The sequence below is a fragment of the Lupinus angustifolius genome, chromosome LG04, assembly GCF_001865875.1.
Source record: "Lupinus angustifolius cultivar Tanjil chromosome LG04, LupAngTanjil_v1.0, whole genome shotgun sequence".
Taxonomy (NCBI): domain Eukaryota; kingdom Viridiplantae; phylum Streptophyta; class Magnoliopsida; order Fabales; family Fabaceae; genus Lupinus; species Lupinus angustifolius.
This window is the reverse complement of record NC_032012.1, coordinates 24,740,478-24,755,575: the sequence shown is the minus strand read 5'-3', so window position 1 is coordinate 24,755,575 and position 15,098 is coordinate 24,740,478. Positions and strand designations below refer to the sequence as shown.

Below are 15,098 nucleotides of genomic sequence, written 5' to 3'. Positions count from 1 at the left end.
GCATACATTTTTTTCCCTATAATTGTATAATTCAAAGTCTTAAGTTTCCAAAAGTTGCCTACATGTTGAAAAGTTTTAAGACTAATAAATTAACTGAAAATATTTGAAAAACATAGTCAACCAACTGGATGATAAGTATAAAATGATGTAAAAAACACATTAGTCAGACTTATAAAACATGCATGCATCATTTCAATTTATTTATATGGATAATTCAAGGCCTTTTGAAAATCATGCCTAACAAAATTAGCTTATAAGCTCAATAAATAATCTCTCATATCCTCTCCAACACACAACAATATTCTCTTCATACTTCATACAATAATACAATAATGTATTGAATGAGAAAGTAAATAATTCAATTCTCCTACAAATATAAAACATCAACACCTTTTTATATACTAAATAAATAGTATCAATCATACATTTTTATCCATATCATACATTTTCACATCATTAAAAAAAAATCTAAACATATGATAATCTTAAAAACTTTACATGATCAATAGTTCAATACATCAAAATCAAAATACATGTACAAAACATACATGCATAAAACTCGTAAATCATGAAATTATTTTGTAAAACACATAAATTAAAATATACTAAAATGTAAAGAAGCACTTATTTGAAAGACGAATTGATTAATTAATAAATGAAAAAAGTAAAAGTGATGTTAAACCGCGTTGCTTACCTGGTATGGAAAGCTTCGTTCCTTTGCATCAATCCAAAACTTCACAAACCAAACAAACAAAAACTCTCTCTCTCTCTCTCTCTCTCTATTCATTCATTTGCATCCTTCAAACACTCAAATTCAAATAAACCCTAATTACAAAAAAGGTACTCTCTCTCTTCTCTTCTTACCTCTAATTCAGTCTTATGCCTAATTTTGGTTAACATATCTGTCATTTCTTCACCATTTTCTTCTCCTTTATCGTATTTTTATCGCTTTGTTTTCTGTGTGGACTTTTTGGGTGTTTTCCATTTTCTCGAATCCGATTGATTTGTGTTAATCTCAAATTCAATCCGATTTGGATTCATTTCTTTAATAATTCCATTTCCGCTTTTGAATGGACTACAGAGACTTTCACCATCGTCCTTCTCATTTGGTAACCATTCAGTTTTACTATTTTCGAATCAATTTGTTTCAGGACCTCAAAATTGCTCATCAATTTTCCATGCTTTTCATAATTTTGTTGTTTATATTCCATGATTTGATTCTTCTGTGGATTGTTACATCATATTTCCTTTATTTTTTATGATATTTCAACTTGAAATTATTTGATTGTGGAATGATTTCGTGTCAAATATCAACGGATGATTTTTACCATGTTCTCTTTATAAGCTGATAAATTATCCATTCGCAGTTCCTTGTTGAGTGTTCCTTTGGCAAATTACTTACATAATTCTCAAATTCTGTATTTTAAAAAAGTATTATGAATCTGTAATGTAATGCATGACATTCAGCAAGGATGTGGTGTGTTTTTCAACGATGTAATGTTTATGAGATCAAGGTATTAGCCAAAATGTACAGTTTGAAGATTGCATTCTATTTGTATGAGCACATCAAGCATCAAGTTCTTCAGCATTGTTTGTGACCGTTATTACCTGATATTCTAAATTTTGTATCTTTAGCATTCTTATTTATTTTCATTTGTGAATTAGTTGTTGGATTTATGATCCTAATTACAACGTCATTGATTGGATGTCCATGCCTCGATGGCATTATGTAGGCACACACTTCTCCTCCTGGTTACTTTGTCCGCCTAGAGAATTCAGCTCGTAGCAAAGACGATTTACATTTGAATAAGAAGACAAGGATGCGTCGGTGGCTTTGCTGTACTTGTCAGGTGGAGGAGTCTTACCCATCAAATGAAAATGAACACCTGAAAAGCCCAGGGAATTATGGAGATGGTGAGTTTCTTAATTTAATCCATTTGTTTTTTTTCTTCCTGCTTTTGTATACTATTTGAGAAAGAAGTAAATATATTAACAATGAAGGGTATTAATAGCATTGTTAATTGTAAGGCGTTTTTAATTCATATCCAGGAGTGCCTTCTGCTAGTCACTTGAACATTTAGCCTCTAGTATTGTTGTTGTTCATCTTGTGAATTCAAAGTTTTACTGCCTTCATAGCTAAGCATACCCAGTTGGATGGCTTCTTTCCTGGTAAAGATTCATCAATTGTCATATTTTTTTGTTTCAGGCTACCACAAAGGTTCAAAGACATCAGCTCCTATCAAACCTGAAACACAAAAGGCACCACCTCCCATTGAAGTTCCAGCATTATCTTTAGATGAGCTAAAGGAAAAGACTGATAACTTCGGATCAAAGGCATTGATTGGTGAAGGATCATATGGAAGGGTGTATTATGCAACCTTGAACAATGGAAAAGTTGTGGCTGTGAAAAAGCTTGATGTTTCATCTGAACCGGAAACAAATAATGAGTTTTTGACTCAGGCATGTCTCTTCTATTAACAAACAAAATATCTATCTTAGTTTATGCATTGAAAATATGTTGGTTTTGTATAGCTATTCTGATTTTAATAGCTTTATTATTATTATTATTCAATTTTCCCCTTGTCAGGTTTCCGTGGTCTCGAGATTGAAAAATGACAATTTTGTTGAGTTGCATGGTTATTGTGTTGAAGGAAATCTTCGCGTACTTGCATATGAGTTTGCTACTATGGGCTCTCTTCATGACATATTGCATGGTATGTAATATCATATCCTGTCTTATTGCATGTTTCATAGCTCGAAGTTCCATTGATGATTTTGATAGTGTCTTCACATTGCAGGTAGAAAGGGAGTTCAAGGGGCACAACCAGGGCCAACTCTTGATTGGATACAACGAGTTAGAATTGCAGTTGATGCAGCAAGGGGATTAGAATATTTACATGAGAAAGTTCAACCACCTGTTATTCACAGAGATATCAGATCCAGTAATGTGCTTATCTTTGAAGATTACAAGGCTAAGATAGCTGATTTTAACCTTTCAAATCAGGCTCCTGACATGGCTGCACGCCTTCATTCCACTCGAGTGCTCGGAACTTTTGGGTATCATGCTCCAGAGTAAGCTGCTGAAACTTGTTACCTTTTTATTTGTATATCATCTCTCCTATTCACCCTTTGAATTCACAGACGTGTATGCTAATTTTGTATTTTTTTAAATATATTACTGTTCTTATAAATGCTTGTGTGTGACATAGCTGGAATTCATGATTTATCATCAGAGGACTGTTAATTTGGTTAAAACCTTGAATCATATTTTGTTATCTGGTAAGTTTGTTGGTTCTTCCTTTGGATGTGCTCAGTGGATGTTTCTCGTGACTATGTTTCTCTCTCCAACTTCTCTTTGATTCAATGCATGTAAATGCAGCTCAATTATGTAATATTTCAATTATACTTAATGATAAGGTGGTCACTATTGAATGGTAAGTTATTGTCGTAGAGAGAAAATGAGACTTGCAGTAGTGTTATTTTTGTTTCATTCCTTGTAGTACCCGTGGTTGGCTTTAAATTTACTGGAAGTTAAATGGTATGTCTTATATTTAGCTTTGTTAATGCAATTTATATATTGTCAATTATTTAGCCTGTATGTTTGAGGTTATGATGTTCTGAGTGGTGCATGTCACTGTTGAAATTGATGATCATCTTTGCATTGTAACTCAAAATTTGGATGAAAATTTACAAGAAGTGTTCAATTTATAGTGCTGTTAGTTTTTTGTTCGTCATTTAAGCAATTTGCTTTGTAGTCTAGTTGGTAAGGTACTCATTCATTATAAACTGTAGTCTAGTTGGTAAGGTACTAGTATTCATTATAAACTACGAAAACACAATTAGTATCTTTGGCCTCCTTAGTTTTCTTTCCTCTTCATTTTTAATTTGTTCTGTTTCTCATATCAACTCTTTTGCCCCACTACAAGATAGATTTTTATTGTTTTATTGGTTGGTTCTTAGCATTTTTGTCTTCGCAAACTTTACAGATATGCAATGACTGGCCAGTTGACTCAGAAGAGTGATGTCTACAGTTTTGGTGTTGTTCTTCTTGAACTTCTTACAGGAAGAAAACCTGTTGATCATACCATGCCTCGCGGACAGCAAAGTCTTGTCACATGGGTCAGTGCTCCTACTTTTACGGTTATACTTATACCTGTTTCAGTTAAGTGAGGATTAGGGTTATACTATCACCAATGTATATTTTGTTGACGTTTATGATTTTTGCAGGCTACACCAAGGTTAAGTGAGGATAAAGTTAAACAATGTGTCGACCCAAAATTGAAAGGAGAATACCCCCCTAAAGGAGTTGCCAAGGTAACTCTCTCCCTCCTTCTCTCTCTATGCGCTTGCACATACCCACATTCAATGACACACATGAGCCATGATACTTGGGTCTTCATTTTGAAATGGAAACCCCCACATTCAACGACACCACCACGCTAATGACACATAAATCATGGTGGACACTGACAGTGCTTAATTACCATTGGCTATGCAGCTTGCAGCTGTTGCAGCACTGTGTGTGCAGTATGAAGCAGAGTTTAGGCCAAATATGAGCATTGTTGTTAAAGCACTCCAACCACTTCTGAAGACTCCCGCTCCTGCTGCCCCAGAAAGTTGAAACAAATAAAATTGAGTTTTTAACTTCTCTTTGAATTCTATATATCTTCTGCACAGTTTGATTCAATTATCTCCATATTTCATCATATGCTGAGTATATATATTTACACATATTTTATTTTTGTTATGAGATTGGATGTGTAGGACTGAAATGGCCCAGTTCATGTTATTGTTAAATTCCAAGTATTTCTGGTTTATGATGCTGACATGTATAGAGCCATAATGCAACAATGGATATGGGTAGCTTGTGTGGTGGAGATATGTGTGGCTTAAATGTTGATCCTCCCATATTCGTTATTTGTTTTTTGCTATCAGACCAAGCTGATACTTGGCTTGAAAGACCATTACGTGTGAGGCTTTTTTTTTTCTTTTTTGGTAACATGTTTATAATTCTTTATGTTATTCCCCTGCAAAAGTAGTTTGCATGTTTTGGTTTTACTTGGTTTGAAACACCACCAGTACTACCCCTTTTAAAGAGTGGCAAATGAATGTCCACTAGGATTAGAGGGATATTGAATACCCCTCAAATTTGTGCCATGTCCTAGTCTCTCCTTGAGTCTTAGGATTAAATTTTCTTAGGCAAGAAGCTTAAAATATATTTGGATAAGCTTTTCAAAGAATCAAAATTTCAAACTAATTAGATTTCTGATGATCATTTTTTTATCTTAATGAATAAATAGCTTTTGCTTTACAGTAAAGTTTATAATGAGTAATTTTTTAAACTACAAACTCATTTTTCTTGAAAACTTAAACAAATGGGTCTAGGAAATTAGATGACATACTGTGGAGGTGATAGAGACGCTTGTGGGAAGAGAATTAGAGTTCAAACATGTAGGACTTAGGAGTCATTTTTTAAAGAGCTTTTTAGCTTGCTTTTGGGGTACATGAAAGTTTAAAAGGATTTTAGTTGTTAAAATATTTAAGTACCTTAGTTTTTATAAACATGCTTGTGAGATTGTCATGTAGGGATGGCAAAAAAAAAAAAACTCGTATCTGGGAGCAAAATCTGTATGGCACGAGTATGTGTCACAAACGGGTACCCGCCGATTTTGCAAACAGATATTTAAAAATACCCGTAGTAATACAGGCGGATATAAGTATTATAGTACCTGTGTCTGCGAGTACCTGTTATTTATATTATTAATATATTATATTTAATTAAAATAAAAAATATATTATCCTAATATTCATTACATTATGTACATCTTTTCCTTTTACTTTGTTTACATTTTTTTATTTTGCTTATATTTTTTATTGAATTTGGTGGTAAAATATCCACAATTATTATTACATGTGTAGAAATACACATGTTTTACAAAGAAAATATATATTTTTTGTTAAGGAAATGTAACAACAAATCACATAAATAGAAAAACCAATAAATTTAGCATTTTTGTCATATATTCAATCAAAAGATACCAAAATAATTAAGTTTCATCTCATTTGAAACATAATAAAAGTAAAAAGTTAAAAAATTATTTAAAACGGGTAGTGGTAGCGGGTAGCTATTACCGCGCCGTTCGTGCGCGTTGTCATCTCTATTGTCATAGTTTAAGATCAAAACTACAATGAATTTAGTAGATGCAGCATTAAAAGGGTCTTTCCAAAAACACTCTTGGTGTGCCTTCTAAAAAAGGTTTTTCGTGTTGCCGTTTATTTCTGGACCTTCATTTAATCAAAGTAATATTCATCCACATATCCTATTTCTCCTAATAATAGTACTAAAACTATCAGCATTATTTTGTAGATTTGTTGATTATGAATGAATGGTTAACTTTTCAAATCTATTATTAATTCTAAACAAAATAAAATTCAATGAATAGAGCTCAAGGGGTATGTTTGGTTTGTATCTTTCTTCGGTTCTTTGAATACTATTTTACAGAAAAATAATTAAATTAGTTTGATTCCATCCATTTAATTATGTCTGAATATGATTGACTTGATATTAGGATTTTATGATTTGGATTATAAGTTTGATTTTATTAACTTACACGTAACTATAAATAGGGATCATTTCCATTAATAGATATTTTTAATAGTTATTTTATTATATTACCATTACTATTATATCATAATGATAAGTTCACAATCCCAAAGCTTGCTTTATAAATTTTGGTGCCGAGACACACACCACAACCCTGCACATTGAAGCGAAAGAAACTTCTAACCTGAAAATAAAAATTAGCTACACTTTTCTCGTGTCCAATTATAACACATAGTTATGATGATTCATTTGTAGCCAACCTGTGACAGTGACTCACCAATTTTGCAAATTACAAATCCACCCTTGACTCCACATAGTTTCCTCACAACCCTGAAACCTGATTGGTCTGTCACCTTCTCCCATACCCAACATGTCACAAGTTTATTTACTTGTGTAAATTGAAAGCAAACAAATAAATGCTTAAATATGTAACAAGTAACAGCAATACGAAACGCATTCCTTTCTTTCTCTCTCTCAGATTTCTCGTTATGCATATTCTTCGCATATTTCTCTCACAATTCGTATTTTCTTCCAATTTCTATTGATATTAGCAGAAGAAGAAGAAGAAGAAGTGAATGAAATTCAAATCGTTTTCGATTTCGAAATCATACTCACACTTGTATCACTTTCTATTTTGTTCCGCAAGCTGCAGATCAAACCGAGTTTCTTCGTAAATGCTCGGTTACGACTCGATTTAGGTTAGTCTTTGTCTCTTCAATTCTGAATTATGATTCTGCATGAATTTCTATATTCTGTGTCGGTGAAGCAATTTTTTGCAAGATCTCAGCTCCGCGTTTTCGTATTTTGTTGGATCTCGATTTTCTTTGAGAATTCGTATTTGAATTATGATTTCGTGTTTCGAAATAGTAAGATCTGTAGAATTTATTGAAGCTCGAGTTATGTGTTTTTGTTTATTCAGTTACAGATCGAGTTGTTGATAGTGTTTGAGGGACATATAGATGAATAACGGGATGATAGAATGTAGTGTTTGCCATTCCAAATTGGTTTCGCCAACAACAAAATCTATATCAAGGGCTTATGATCGCCACAAAAGTAGAGTATCATCCAAGTATCGTGCACTTAATGTCTTCTTGGTTGTTGGTGACTGTATTCTAGTTGGATTCCAGGTAAATATACAATCTCTTTGCTCAAATTTCTATTTCAAATACTAATGGAATAGAGGAATCAGCTGAAACAATTTGGCATTATGATTTAGGAGTAGTCAAGTAGGTAGCATCGGTTAGAACTTAGAAGTGTTAGAACGGGACATAAAATAGCATATAGGTGATATTTTTTGTTTGATATATTTTATAGATAGCAGAGCACAGAACAGGACATCAGATTTAAAAAGTTGAATATTTTGGTTCAACTGGAAGGGCTAGAACCTGTACTTTCTATTTCTGTCTACGCTAGAGGCTGCCTAATAGCTTGGAAAAGCATCTTTTGCTTTGGATTAGAAAAAGGGATTTAAGGATGATTATGACATAGTGTATGTATTTCTATAATCCTAGAAGAAGTACTTCGTTTCTGTTTGTCATATTTTTTACTTGCATATTGAAACTTTTACATTTGGAGATAAGGTGGTGTAGACTGCAGGCTGTAGTTGTTTAATGTAGATTTAAGTGTTGATTTTTGTTAAATTTGTTATTTCCCACTAGACTTTTTTGCCTGTTAGTGACTGACATACACTATTTCCTTGAATATGGCAGCCTATTCTTGTCTATATGTGCAAGGTGGATGGGAAATTCAATTTTAGCCCAATTAGTGTTAACTTTCTGACAGAGATTGCAAAGGTTTTCTTTGCTATTGTTATGCTTTTAATCCAGGTACAGGTCGCTTTTTCTATGTCTATATTCAAATTCTCAAATATATACAGTATTTTCAATTATTTATAATTAAAGCATGTGTCAAGTGAGAAGTGGATTATGAGCGCAGGATCAACAATTCAGAACATATTGCCGATAATAAAAAAACAATTTAGAACATATATTGAAGCAAATCATTAGTAAATTGTAATTTTACTAGGATTCACAGCTTTTTTATAATAGTGGGACATTACCTAATTTTGTATGTGGTTTACAGTGATAAAAGAAAGAAAATGCTTGGTTTGGAATGATTATTTCCTGAGTCACTTTAGTGGATACTCCATAATAGGCCAGAGTTTGTCTATAGTGAATGGCATGGGGCTCCCATTTATCTTCGCAAGTAAACAGCAACAAAAAAATCTGATAGCCTATGGTTTGAGTTTTCTTTGATTATTAATGGTATAAAGTGGGTTTATCGATTTTTTCTTTTGTCGGCATCGTAGTGTATCCTCCTACTCCATATGTTAGAGACTAATCTTCCATGGCATGGTCAGGCGCCCAAGCAGAAACCCCTCCTAATAGCGCTTTTTTATAGACATGAATCTAGGAACCGAACCCAAGATCTCATGCTAGGATAAGCTTAACCTTAGCAGCTATTATACCTGATAATCCTTGAGGATACTGATTTCCTGACGTTTATGGAATGTTAGAACCAACTCAAATATCAAACTGAAATGGTACATTGAGATGTTTTGATCTTTAGGCTAATTTTTGTGTGCTCTTAGTATTTATCTTACTAAGGTTTGGTTGATTGTGCAGGCTAGGAATCAAAAGGTCGGGGAGAAGCCTCTTCTTTCGATTTCTACTTTTGTGCAGGTACTATGATTTTTAAATATTAATTTTGTATCAATGAACAAATTTGTGAAGACTCTTTATTAATTACAATAACACTTAGTTTTTCAGTATAGGATATTCCTCAATTTCCACCAATGTTTGTCCTTTTCCAGTTCCGTGCTTCCCAGGTTTGAACTGGATTACTCAGTTCAAGTTGCATAAGCATGTTTTAGTTATGATAATAAAAAAACCGTCAATTACTTTATTACCTTAAAGTGCATATGTACAGCAGTGTTCATACCTTCATCTTAGATTCTTAGATACCCAGTTTTGCATAGTTACAGGATCACTTGTGCTTAATTAATATCTCTGTGAATGTGGGACAAGGGAGAACATCTAGTTTTTCTGTTCCTTTCCTTCACATCTTTATATATCTTTACAACAATAACAACCAAAAATGCTACATTTTCCTGGCAGCCTTTTTATATTTATCATTTATTATCTTTTTATAGGCTGCTCGCAACAATGTCCTTCTTGCCATTCCAGCTTTTCTGTATGCTATAAACAACTATCTGAAGTTTATCATGCAGGTACGTAGAGTTAGCCTATAAACAATGTATGTATAAAAGGATTCAGTCTAGAATGCTAGTCATTAATGCTTGTTGGAATATTATAATTAGTCGTGTTAGAGTGTTAATTGTCTTACTGTGCTGAGCCTGTGCTAGTAGTACTAGACTAGTATTTGATCTTGATTATTAGTATAAGTAGGTGTTAGTGCTTTGTATTATGACATGCACATATCATCTACTCAGTTAAGCATTATTCAGGAGGTCTTCCCTCTTTTCCTCCTTTGCCATATTCATGTAACTTCAATGGTGCTATATTATAATCAGCTGTGAATTCTTGTGTTGCTTATGCATCTCAAATGGTATGTCTTAAATATTTACTAGGCTGTGCCTTAGTGAATGGCCATTGTGTAAGTTGGGCTTATGTTTCTATCTAATGTTTGCTATCTCATCCGGAGTCTAAATTCATTTTCATTTTTTAAATGGAAAAGAAGAAAGTAATGAATCAAGTGACTTTATATAACATTCCTATGATTGTTCAGTCACATTTTACACATTTGAAGAAATTATTGGATCTGACTTGACTTAATAGTTGATATCACCTTCCATGCAGCTTTATTTTAATCCTGCTACTGTGAAGATGTTAAGCAATTTGAAGGTAATTTCTCATTCACCGTGCTGTATGATTTAACGCATTATCAGTCAAATAATTGTTTGCCTATGCATTGGGTATGGTATTTCTCTCATGATGATTGTTGATGCCTCTCAAACAAACCTCCTATTACTTGTGCCTATATTAAACTTTAATAGCAACGGTCAACTGTTCTTGAGTGAATTATTCTTGTCACTTTGTTTCTAGAAATTCTCTCCTTTTCTTCCGTCCTTTTTTTATTATTATTTAATTACTTTTCTGAAGATATTCCTGCAAACAATTTTAAATGTTCTTCTCTTCATAGTCCGCTTAAGTTGATACTTGAATTAGTTTGTAATGGTTGACTCTTGATTGTGCATCTTGCAGGTTTTAGTAATAGCAGTTTTATTAAAGGTGATTATGAAGCGTCGGTTTTCTATTATTCAGGTTAGCTATTATTCAGTTTTATTTGGATCTTTACTACTGAACTTTAGCATGTTGTAGTTTACTATTGAACTCTAGCAACTAGCAAGTTGTAGTCCTTATGTAAATCCCAATTGCTCCTTTATTATTCTACAGTGGGAAGCTCTTGGTTTGTTGCTCATTGGTATAAGTGTCAATCAACTACGATCTTTACCCGAAGGAGCTACAGCTTTGGGCCTTCCTGTTACAATGGGTGCATATATCTATACTTCGATTTTCGTAAGTGATTGTTATTTGTTCTTTTGACCTTATATTTGGTTATTATTGTGCAATTAGTTCATTTCAAAGTAATTTTGCCTATTCTATACTTTTATTTATTTAGATTCCTTTATTTTCCAATTTTTTAAACTGGAGTTATTTTGCAGGTCACTATTCCATCATTGGCCTCTGTTTATAATGAGTATGCTTTGAAGAGCCAATACGATACAAGCATTTATCTCCAGGTGATGTAGGGAAGACTGGATTTATTTTCATAATTGGACAGCATTTTTATTAATTCCAAAAAAAATGTTGAGTTGAAATTTATTTATCTGTCTCTCCACATGGAATGAGTTATAAATTCATCCTCTAACTGGACAGTATACAAATTTAATTAGTTTGAGTTTTTAATCAACAATTGAATTATTATCTGGTTTTATTAGTACATCTGATATATTTTAAGTTTGTGATATCTTTCAATATGCTAAATGGGATTGAGTAAAAACCAACCGATATAAAATATAATTATTTCATTAACCTGTGCATTGTACGGATCACAAATGCTAATGTATAAGAATGATGGTCAACTGCCAAAACTAGTTCAAAGAATCATGTCAACATCCTGAAATATAAAAGGGAAGAAAAATAAAATAAATAATTAGTTTCAAGAAGTGCAGTTTAGTGGTGCCAAGATACTTGCAGTCTTTCACTAATTTAGTTTTTTATTTATCTGGATATTGATTCTCTATTTCTTGGTTTACAGAACTTATTCCTATATGGGTATGGAGCTATATTCAATTTTATTGGCATACTCGGGACTGTTGTCATTAAGGGTGAGAAGTGAATCTCTAAATTCTAGATACTGATTGTCATTTCAAACAAGGTACCAAACAATTTAAAAACAAATTTGAAGATAATTATCATGCTTTGTTGTAAATTTCATAAAACAAAACAGGAGACTGATTGGAGTCATGCACACAACCAGAAGACAAGTGGCTTTCATTTAACAAACTAAAAAATTGGGTTACATGCCACAGATTTACATTGAGCGGTATTTCTGATGATTACAACCCATGACCACCAAATTATTCTCTTTGTTTGTCCCATTTTAATTGTCACTTTAGCATAACACACATAGACTAGGACAATTATTGAATGTATTTAGTACCAATGTAAAATAATGTAATTTCACTAAACTATCCCTAACAGGTAACAACTCTTTTTTTTTATAGGTAAATGTTAGTATATTAGTATTTTTTTAGATGTGAGATTTAAACCCTCAACCTCCTTATCACTCCACTTTTTAAACCCTCCATCCTAACCACCTGACCATCGTATGACTCCCCTAACAATTTACAACTCATACCCACCATTATCACATTTTATTCAATCAATGGTATACACTTGTGGGTCTTGGCATCTATTGATAATAAAACTTGTTTAAACCTTCTGTGGCTTATACTGTGTTGCTTTTCTGATGCTCAAACTATTAACTGATTTCTGTGATGCTGCCATAAATGTTCCAGGTCCTGAAAACTTTGATATCCTGCGAGGTCATTCAAAAGCCACTATGCTATTGATAGCTAACAATGCTGCCCAAGGAATTTTATCCTCTTTCTTCTTCAAATATGCAGGTTAATAATTTGGATATGTATTTTTTGTTGAATTTATATAAAAAACTGGTCTAGAATAATTATCTTAGACTGCCCTTGTGTTTTCTAATGTGTCCCTTCACTTCTCTCAATAACCCATATAATGTGTTGCAGATACGATTTTGAAGAAGTACTCGTCAACAGTTGCAACAATCTTTACGGGCATAGCATCTGCTGTAATGTTTGGACATACTTTAACAATGAACTTCGTTTTAGGCATTTCTATTGTATTCATCTCAATGCACCAGGTAAGTTGAATTTCAAAGATTCTGGTTGGCAATTAAAAATATTGGAGACAAACCACTTTTTAGAAACAGTTTCAGCCGATGACATTTTCTTTTTGCATCACCGTTCCCATTTCCTCTTCAGTTCTTTTCACCGCTTTCAAAAGTCAAAGATGAGCAGAATGGTTTGCTGGATATGCATGGTGTTCATGACAAACAAAGGTGCTTGCTAATCTATTTACTAATATCAAATTTTTCCGTTCCTTGAGTGGACATTGATATGGCTATTAGCTTTGTTTTAGGCTCCATAAAACTCTTATGCTTTATACTTTACATACTTTCTGTTTTTGCTTTCCATTGTATTGAATTACTGTATCCAAGTTTTACCAACTACCTGCTTATCCTGGAAATGATTAAGAAAGATTCTTCTTCCATAATTGCAGTTTCTGAAAAGTTTAATTGTTGGGTATTTCTTATTTTTTGAATTGCCATATGACAAGAAAATAGTTGTGAGAAACTTATTTCCGTCTTCCTTTGGAATAACGAGTGCCTTATGTTCATTCCAGGTCAAAGGAATCCTTTATAAACATGGCAGCTGGAGCAAATGAAGAGGTACTGATCTGTCTTCACCATGATTTATAATTGCGGACTTTTTATACTATGGACTCATTGCTTTATGTTTTGTTGTTAACATGGATATTTCCAGGCTAGTCATCGAATGGGGCTTGATGAGAGGCAGTCACTTCTTCCAAAATAGATTGACCAACTGTATGTTTTGCTTTCTGTTTTTAATGGTTTTGGCATCTTCAAAACCGTGTTCATTATTTTAATTTTATGGATAACATGATTTCTTAGTTCGTTGGATGCTAAGCCTTGAATCTGTTTATACTTTATACTTCAAAATATTGTTTTCCTAAGCAATGCCTTTGTATTTAGAGCACAATGAAATACCATGCTTCTAACTTTTGCCAATTCTAATATCCCACTTTCTCAAGGTTTAGAACCATTTCTCTATGCTTTTAAACAATCTCATTAGTATCTAGGAAATTTTAAAGATTTTTTTGGGTGATGTCACTGGTTGCATTATTGCACACATTTTAAAGTCATAATAAACGTAAAGTTATTTTTGCCTTTTCTGGGATAGTTTTCCACGGAAGGCATTTTATCTAGTTGGTTCATAAAGAAAGGCATGAATTGTTGAATACAGGAGCTGGTGAGCAAGCAAGGATTTTCAGCTGCTGAAGATTTTGATAGGCAATAGAAAATGGCTTCGCAAGAGATTTTGGCATATCCATGTGTATTTTTCTTGTGCTACATTAATTCTTTTATGTTGGACATTTGATTTCTCCTTTATCTTATTATTATTATTGTGTTGTTTTTACTTTAACCCGTTATATATCTATATTGGGTTATTCTTTACGTTTATTACATGGCTTAGGTATTTTATCTTATGATATTACGGGTAGAAAAAACGAAATGTTTGTTTCTTGTAGAAAGTTATATTTACATGCATATATGAAACAGTCGATGTTGTTGTATCTTGCCCTTGTTAATTCTTTTTATTTTATTTCTACACAGAATAAAAAAAGTTGATAGCTCACATCACTTCCTACCAAGTCTAAAGGCACTTTTTTCTTAAGTGAAATGGTTTGAGTGTGATCTTGAGTTTGATACTTATATTCATGTCTATATGAATATGTGATCTCGAGTTTGATCCCTATATTCAGGTCTATGCAAAGAATATTATTGGGGTAGAGGTCTTTGCTTAGGCCTTTGATATCATGTGAGATTAATATCTAGCCTAGAGAAATTAAAATGCAACTTTTTTTGGGTCAATGGTTAATGTAGTTCCAGAATTTGAATCCAGACACTTCTACTTGCCCTGTAACTCCATAAAAAAATTGGCTGACTCCCTTAAAAAAAGGTAACTTCTAATTGTAGGCAAATAATAAATTGCCATAAGCTATTCTCATTTGGTCGTGGGATACGTAACCCTGTATAGTAGTAGTCATTATTTTTGTAAAAGAGTCATTTAAATAGAAATGTTTTTTCTAGATTTGCCTATGTTCATACTCTTAGATAACAAATAGCATATACACTC

General features: G+C 32.8%; 2 protein-coding genes across 7 annotated transcripts; both read left to right on the top strand.

Annotated features, from left to right (window-relative positions):
* LOC109346481 (PTI1-like tyrosine-protein kinase 3) lies at positions 703 to 5,017 on the top strand. 2 transcript variants are annotated; one of them, XM_019586063.1, is made up of 8 exons: positions 703 to 840; positions 1,734 to 1,914; positions 2,207 to 2,460; positions 2,588 to 2,714; positions 2,799 to 3,072; positions 3,987 to 4,119; positions 4,228 to 4,314; positions 4,499 to 5,017. In XM_019586063.1, exons 2-8 carry the CDS (start codon positions 1,821 to 1,823, stop codon positions 4,619 to 4,621), a joined length of 1,092 nt encoding a protein of 363 aa, XP_019441608.1. In that variant the 5' UTR covers positions 703 to 840; positions 1,734 to 1,820; the 3' UTR covers positions 4,622 to 5,017. The 2 variants fall into 2 exon arrangements, with proteins under 2 accessions (XP_019441608.1, XP_019441607.1); XM_019586062.1 differs by lacking the exon at positions 703 to 840 and adding an exon at positions 1,071 to 1,109.
* Positions 6,744 to 14,409, top strand: LOC109346479 (CMP-sialic acid transporter 3-like). 5 transcript variants are annotated; one of them, XM_019586057.1, is made up of 16 exons: positions 6,744 to 7,302; positions 7,530 to 7,731; positions 8,314 to 8,430; positions 9,229 to 9,285; positions 9,756 to 9,833; positions 10,423 to 10,467; positions 10,828 to 10,887; positions 11,020 to 11,142; positions 11,289 to 11,366; positions 11,885 to 11,954; positions 12,648 to 12,755; positions 12,888 to 13,021; positions 13,143 to 13,219; positions 13,564 to 13,609; positions 13,704 to 13,765; positions 14,041 to 14,409. In XM_019586057.1, the coding sequence occupies exons 2-15, from the start codon at positions 7,564 to 7,566 to the stop codon at positions 13,752 to 13,754; spliced, it is 1,212 nt and encodes a 403-aa protein (XP_019441602.1). In that variant the 5' UTR covers positions 6,744 to 7,302; positions 7,530 to 7,563; the 3' UTR covers positions 13,755 to 13,765; positions 14,041 to 14,409. The 5 variants fall into 5 exon arrangements, with proteins under 5 accessions (XP_019441602.1, XP_019441603.1, XP_019441604.1 ...); XM_019586058.1 differs by having other exon boundaries at positions 6,745 to 7,302; positions 7,524 to 7,731; positions 13,704 to 13,769; positions 14,142 to 14,409; XM_019586059.1 differs by having other exon boundaries at positions 6,935 to 7,302; positions 7,524 to 7,731; positions 14,205 to 14,409.

Bases quoted from the DNA above. Each gene is read 5' to 3' on its own strand.
- LOC109346479 (XM_019586057.1), top strand. From the start codon at position 7,564: ATGAATAACGGGATGATAGAATGTAGTGTTTGCCATTCCAAATTGGTT. The intron at 11,367-11,884 runs GTGATGTAGGGA...CTTGGTTTACAG, and splicing joins ATACAAGCATTTATCTCCAG to AACTTATTCCTATATGGGTA. The intron at 13,610-13,703 runs GTACTGATCTGT...GGATATTTCCAG, and splicing joins CAGCTGGAGCAAATGAAGAG to GCTAGTCATCGAATGGGGCT.
- LOC109346481 (XM_019586062.1), top strand. From the start codon at position 1,071: ATGGACTACAGAGACTTTCACCATCGTCCTTCTCATTTG. The intron at 1,915-2,206 runs GTGAGTTTCTTA...TTTTTGTTTCAG, and splicing joins CCCAGGGAATTATGGAGATG to GCTACCACAAAGGTTCAAAG. The intron at 4,120-4,227 runs GTCAGTGCTCCT...TGATTTTTGCAG, and splicing joins AGCAAAGTCTTGTCACATGG to GCTACACCAAGGTTAAGTGA.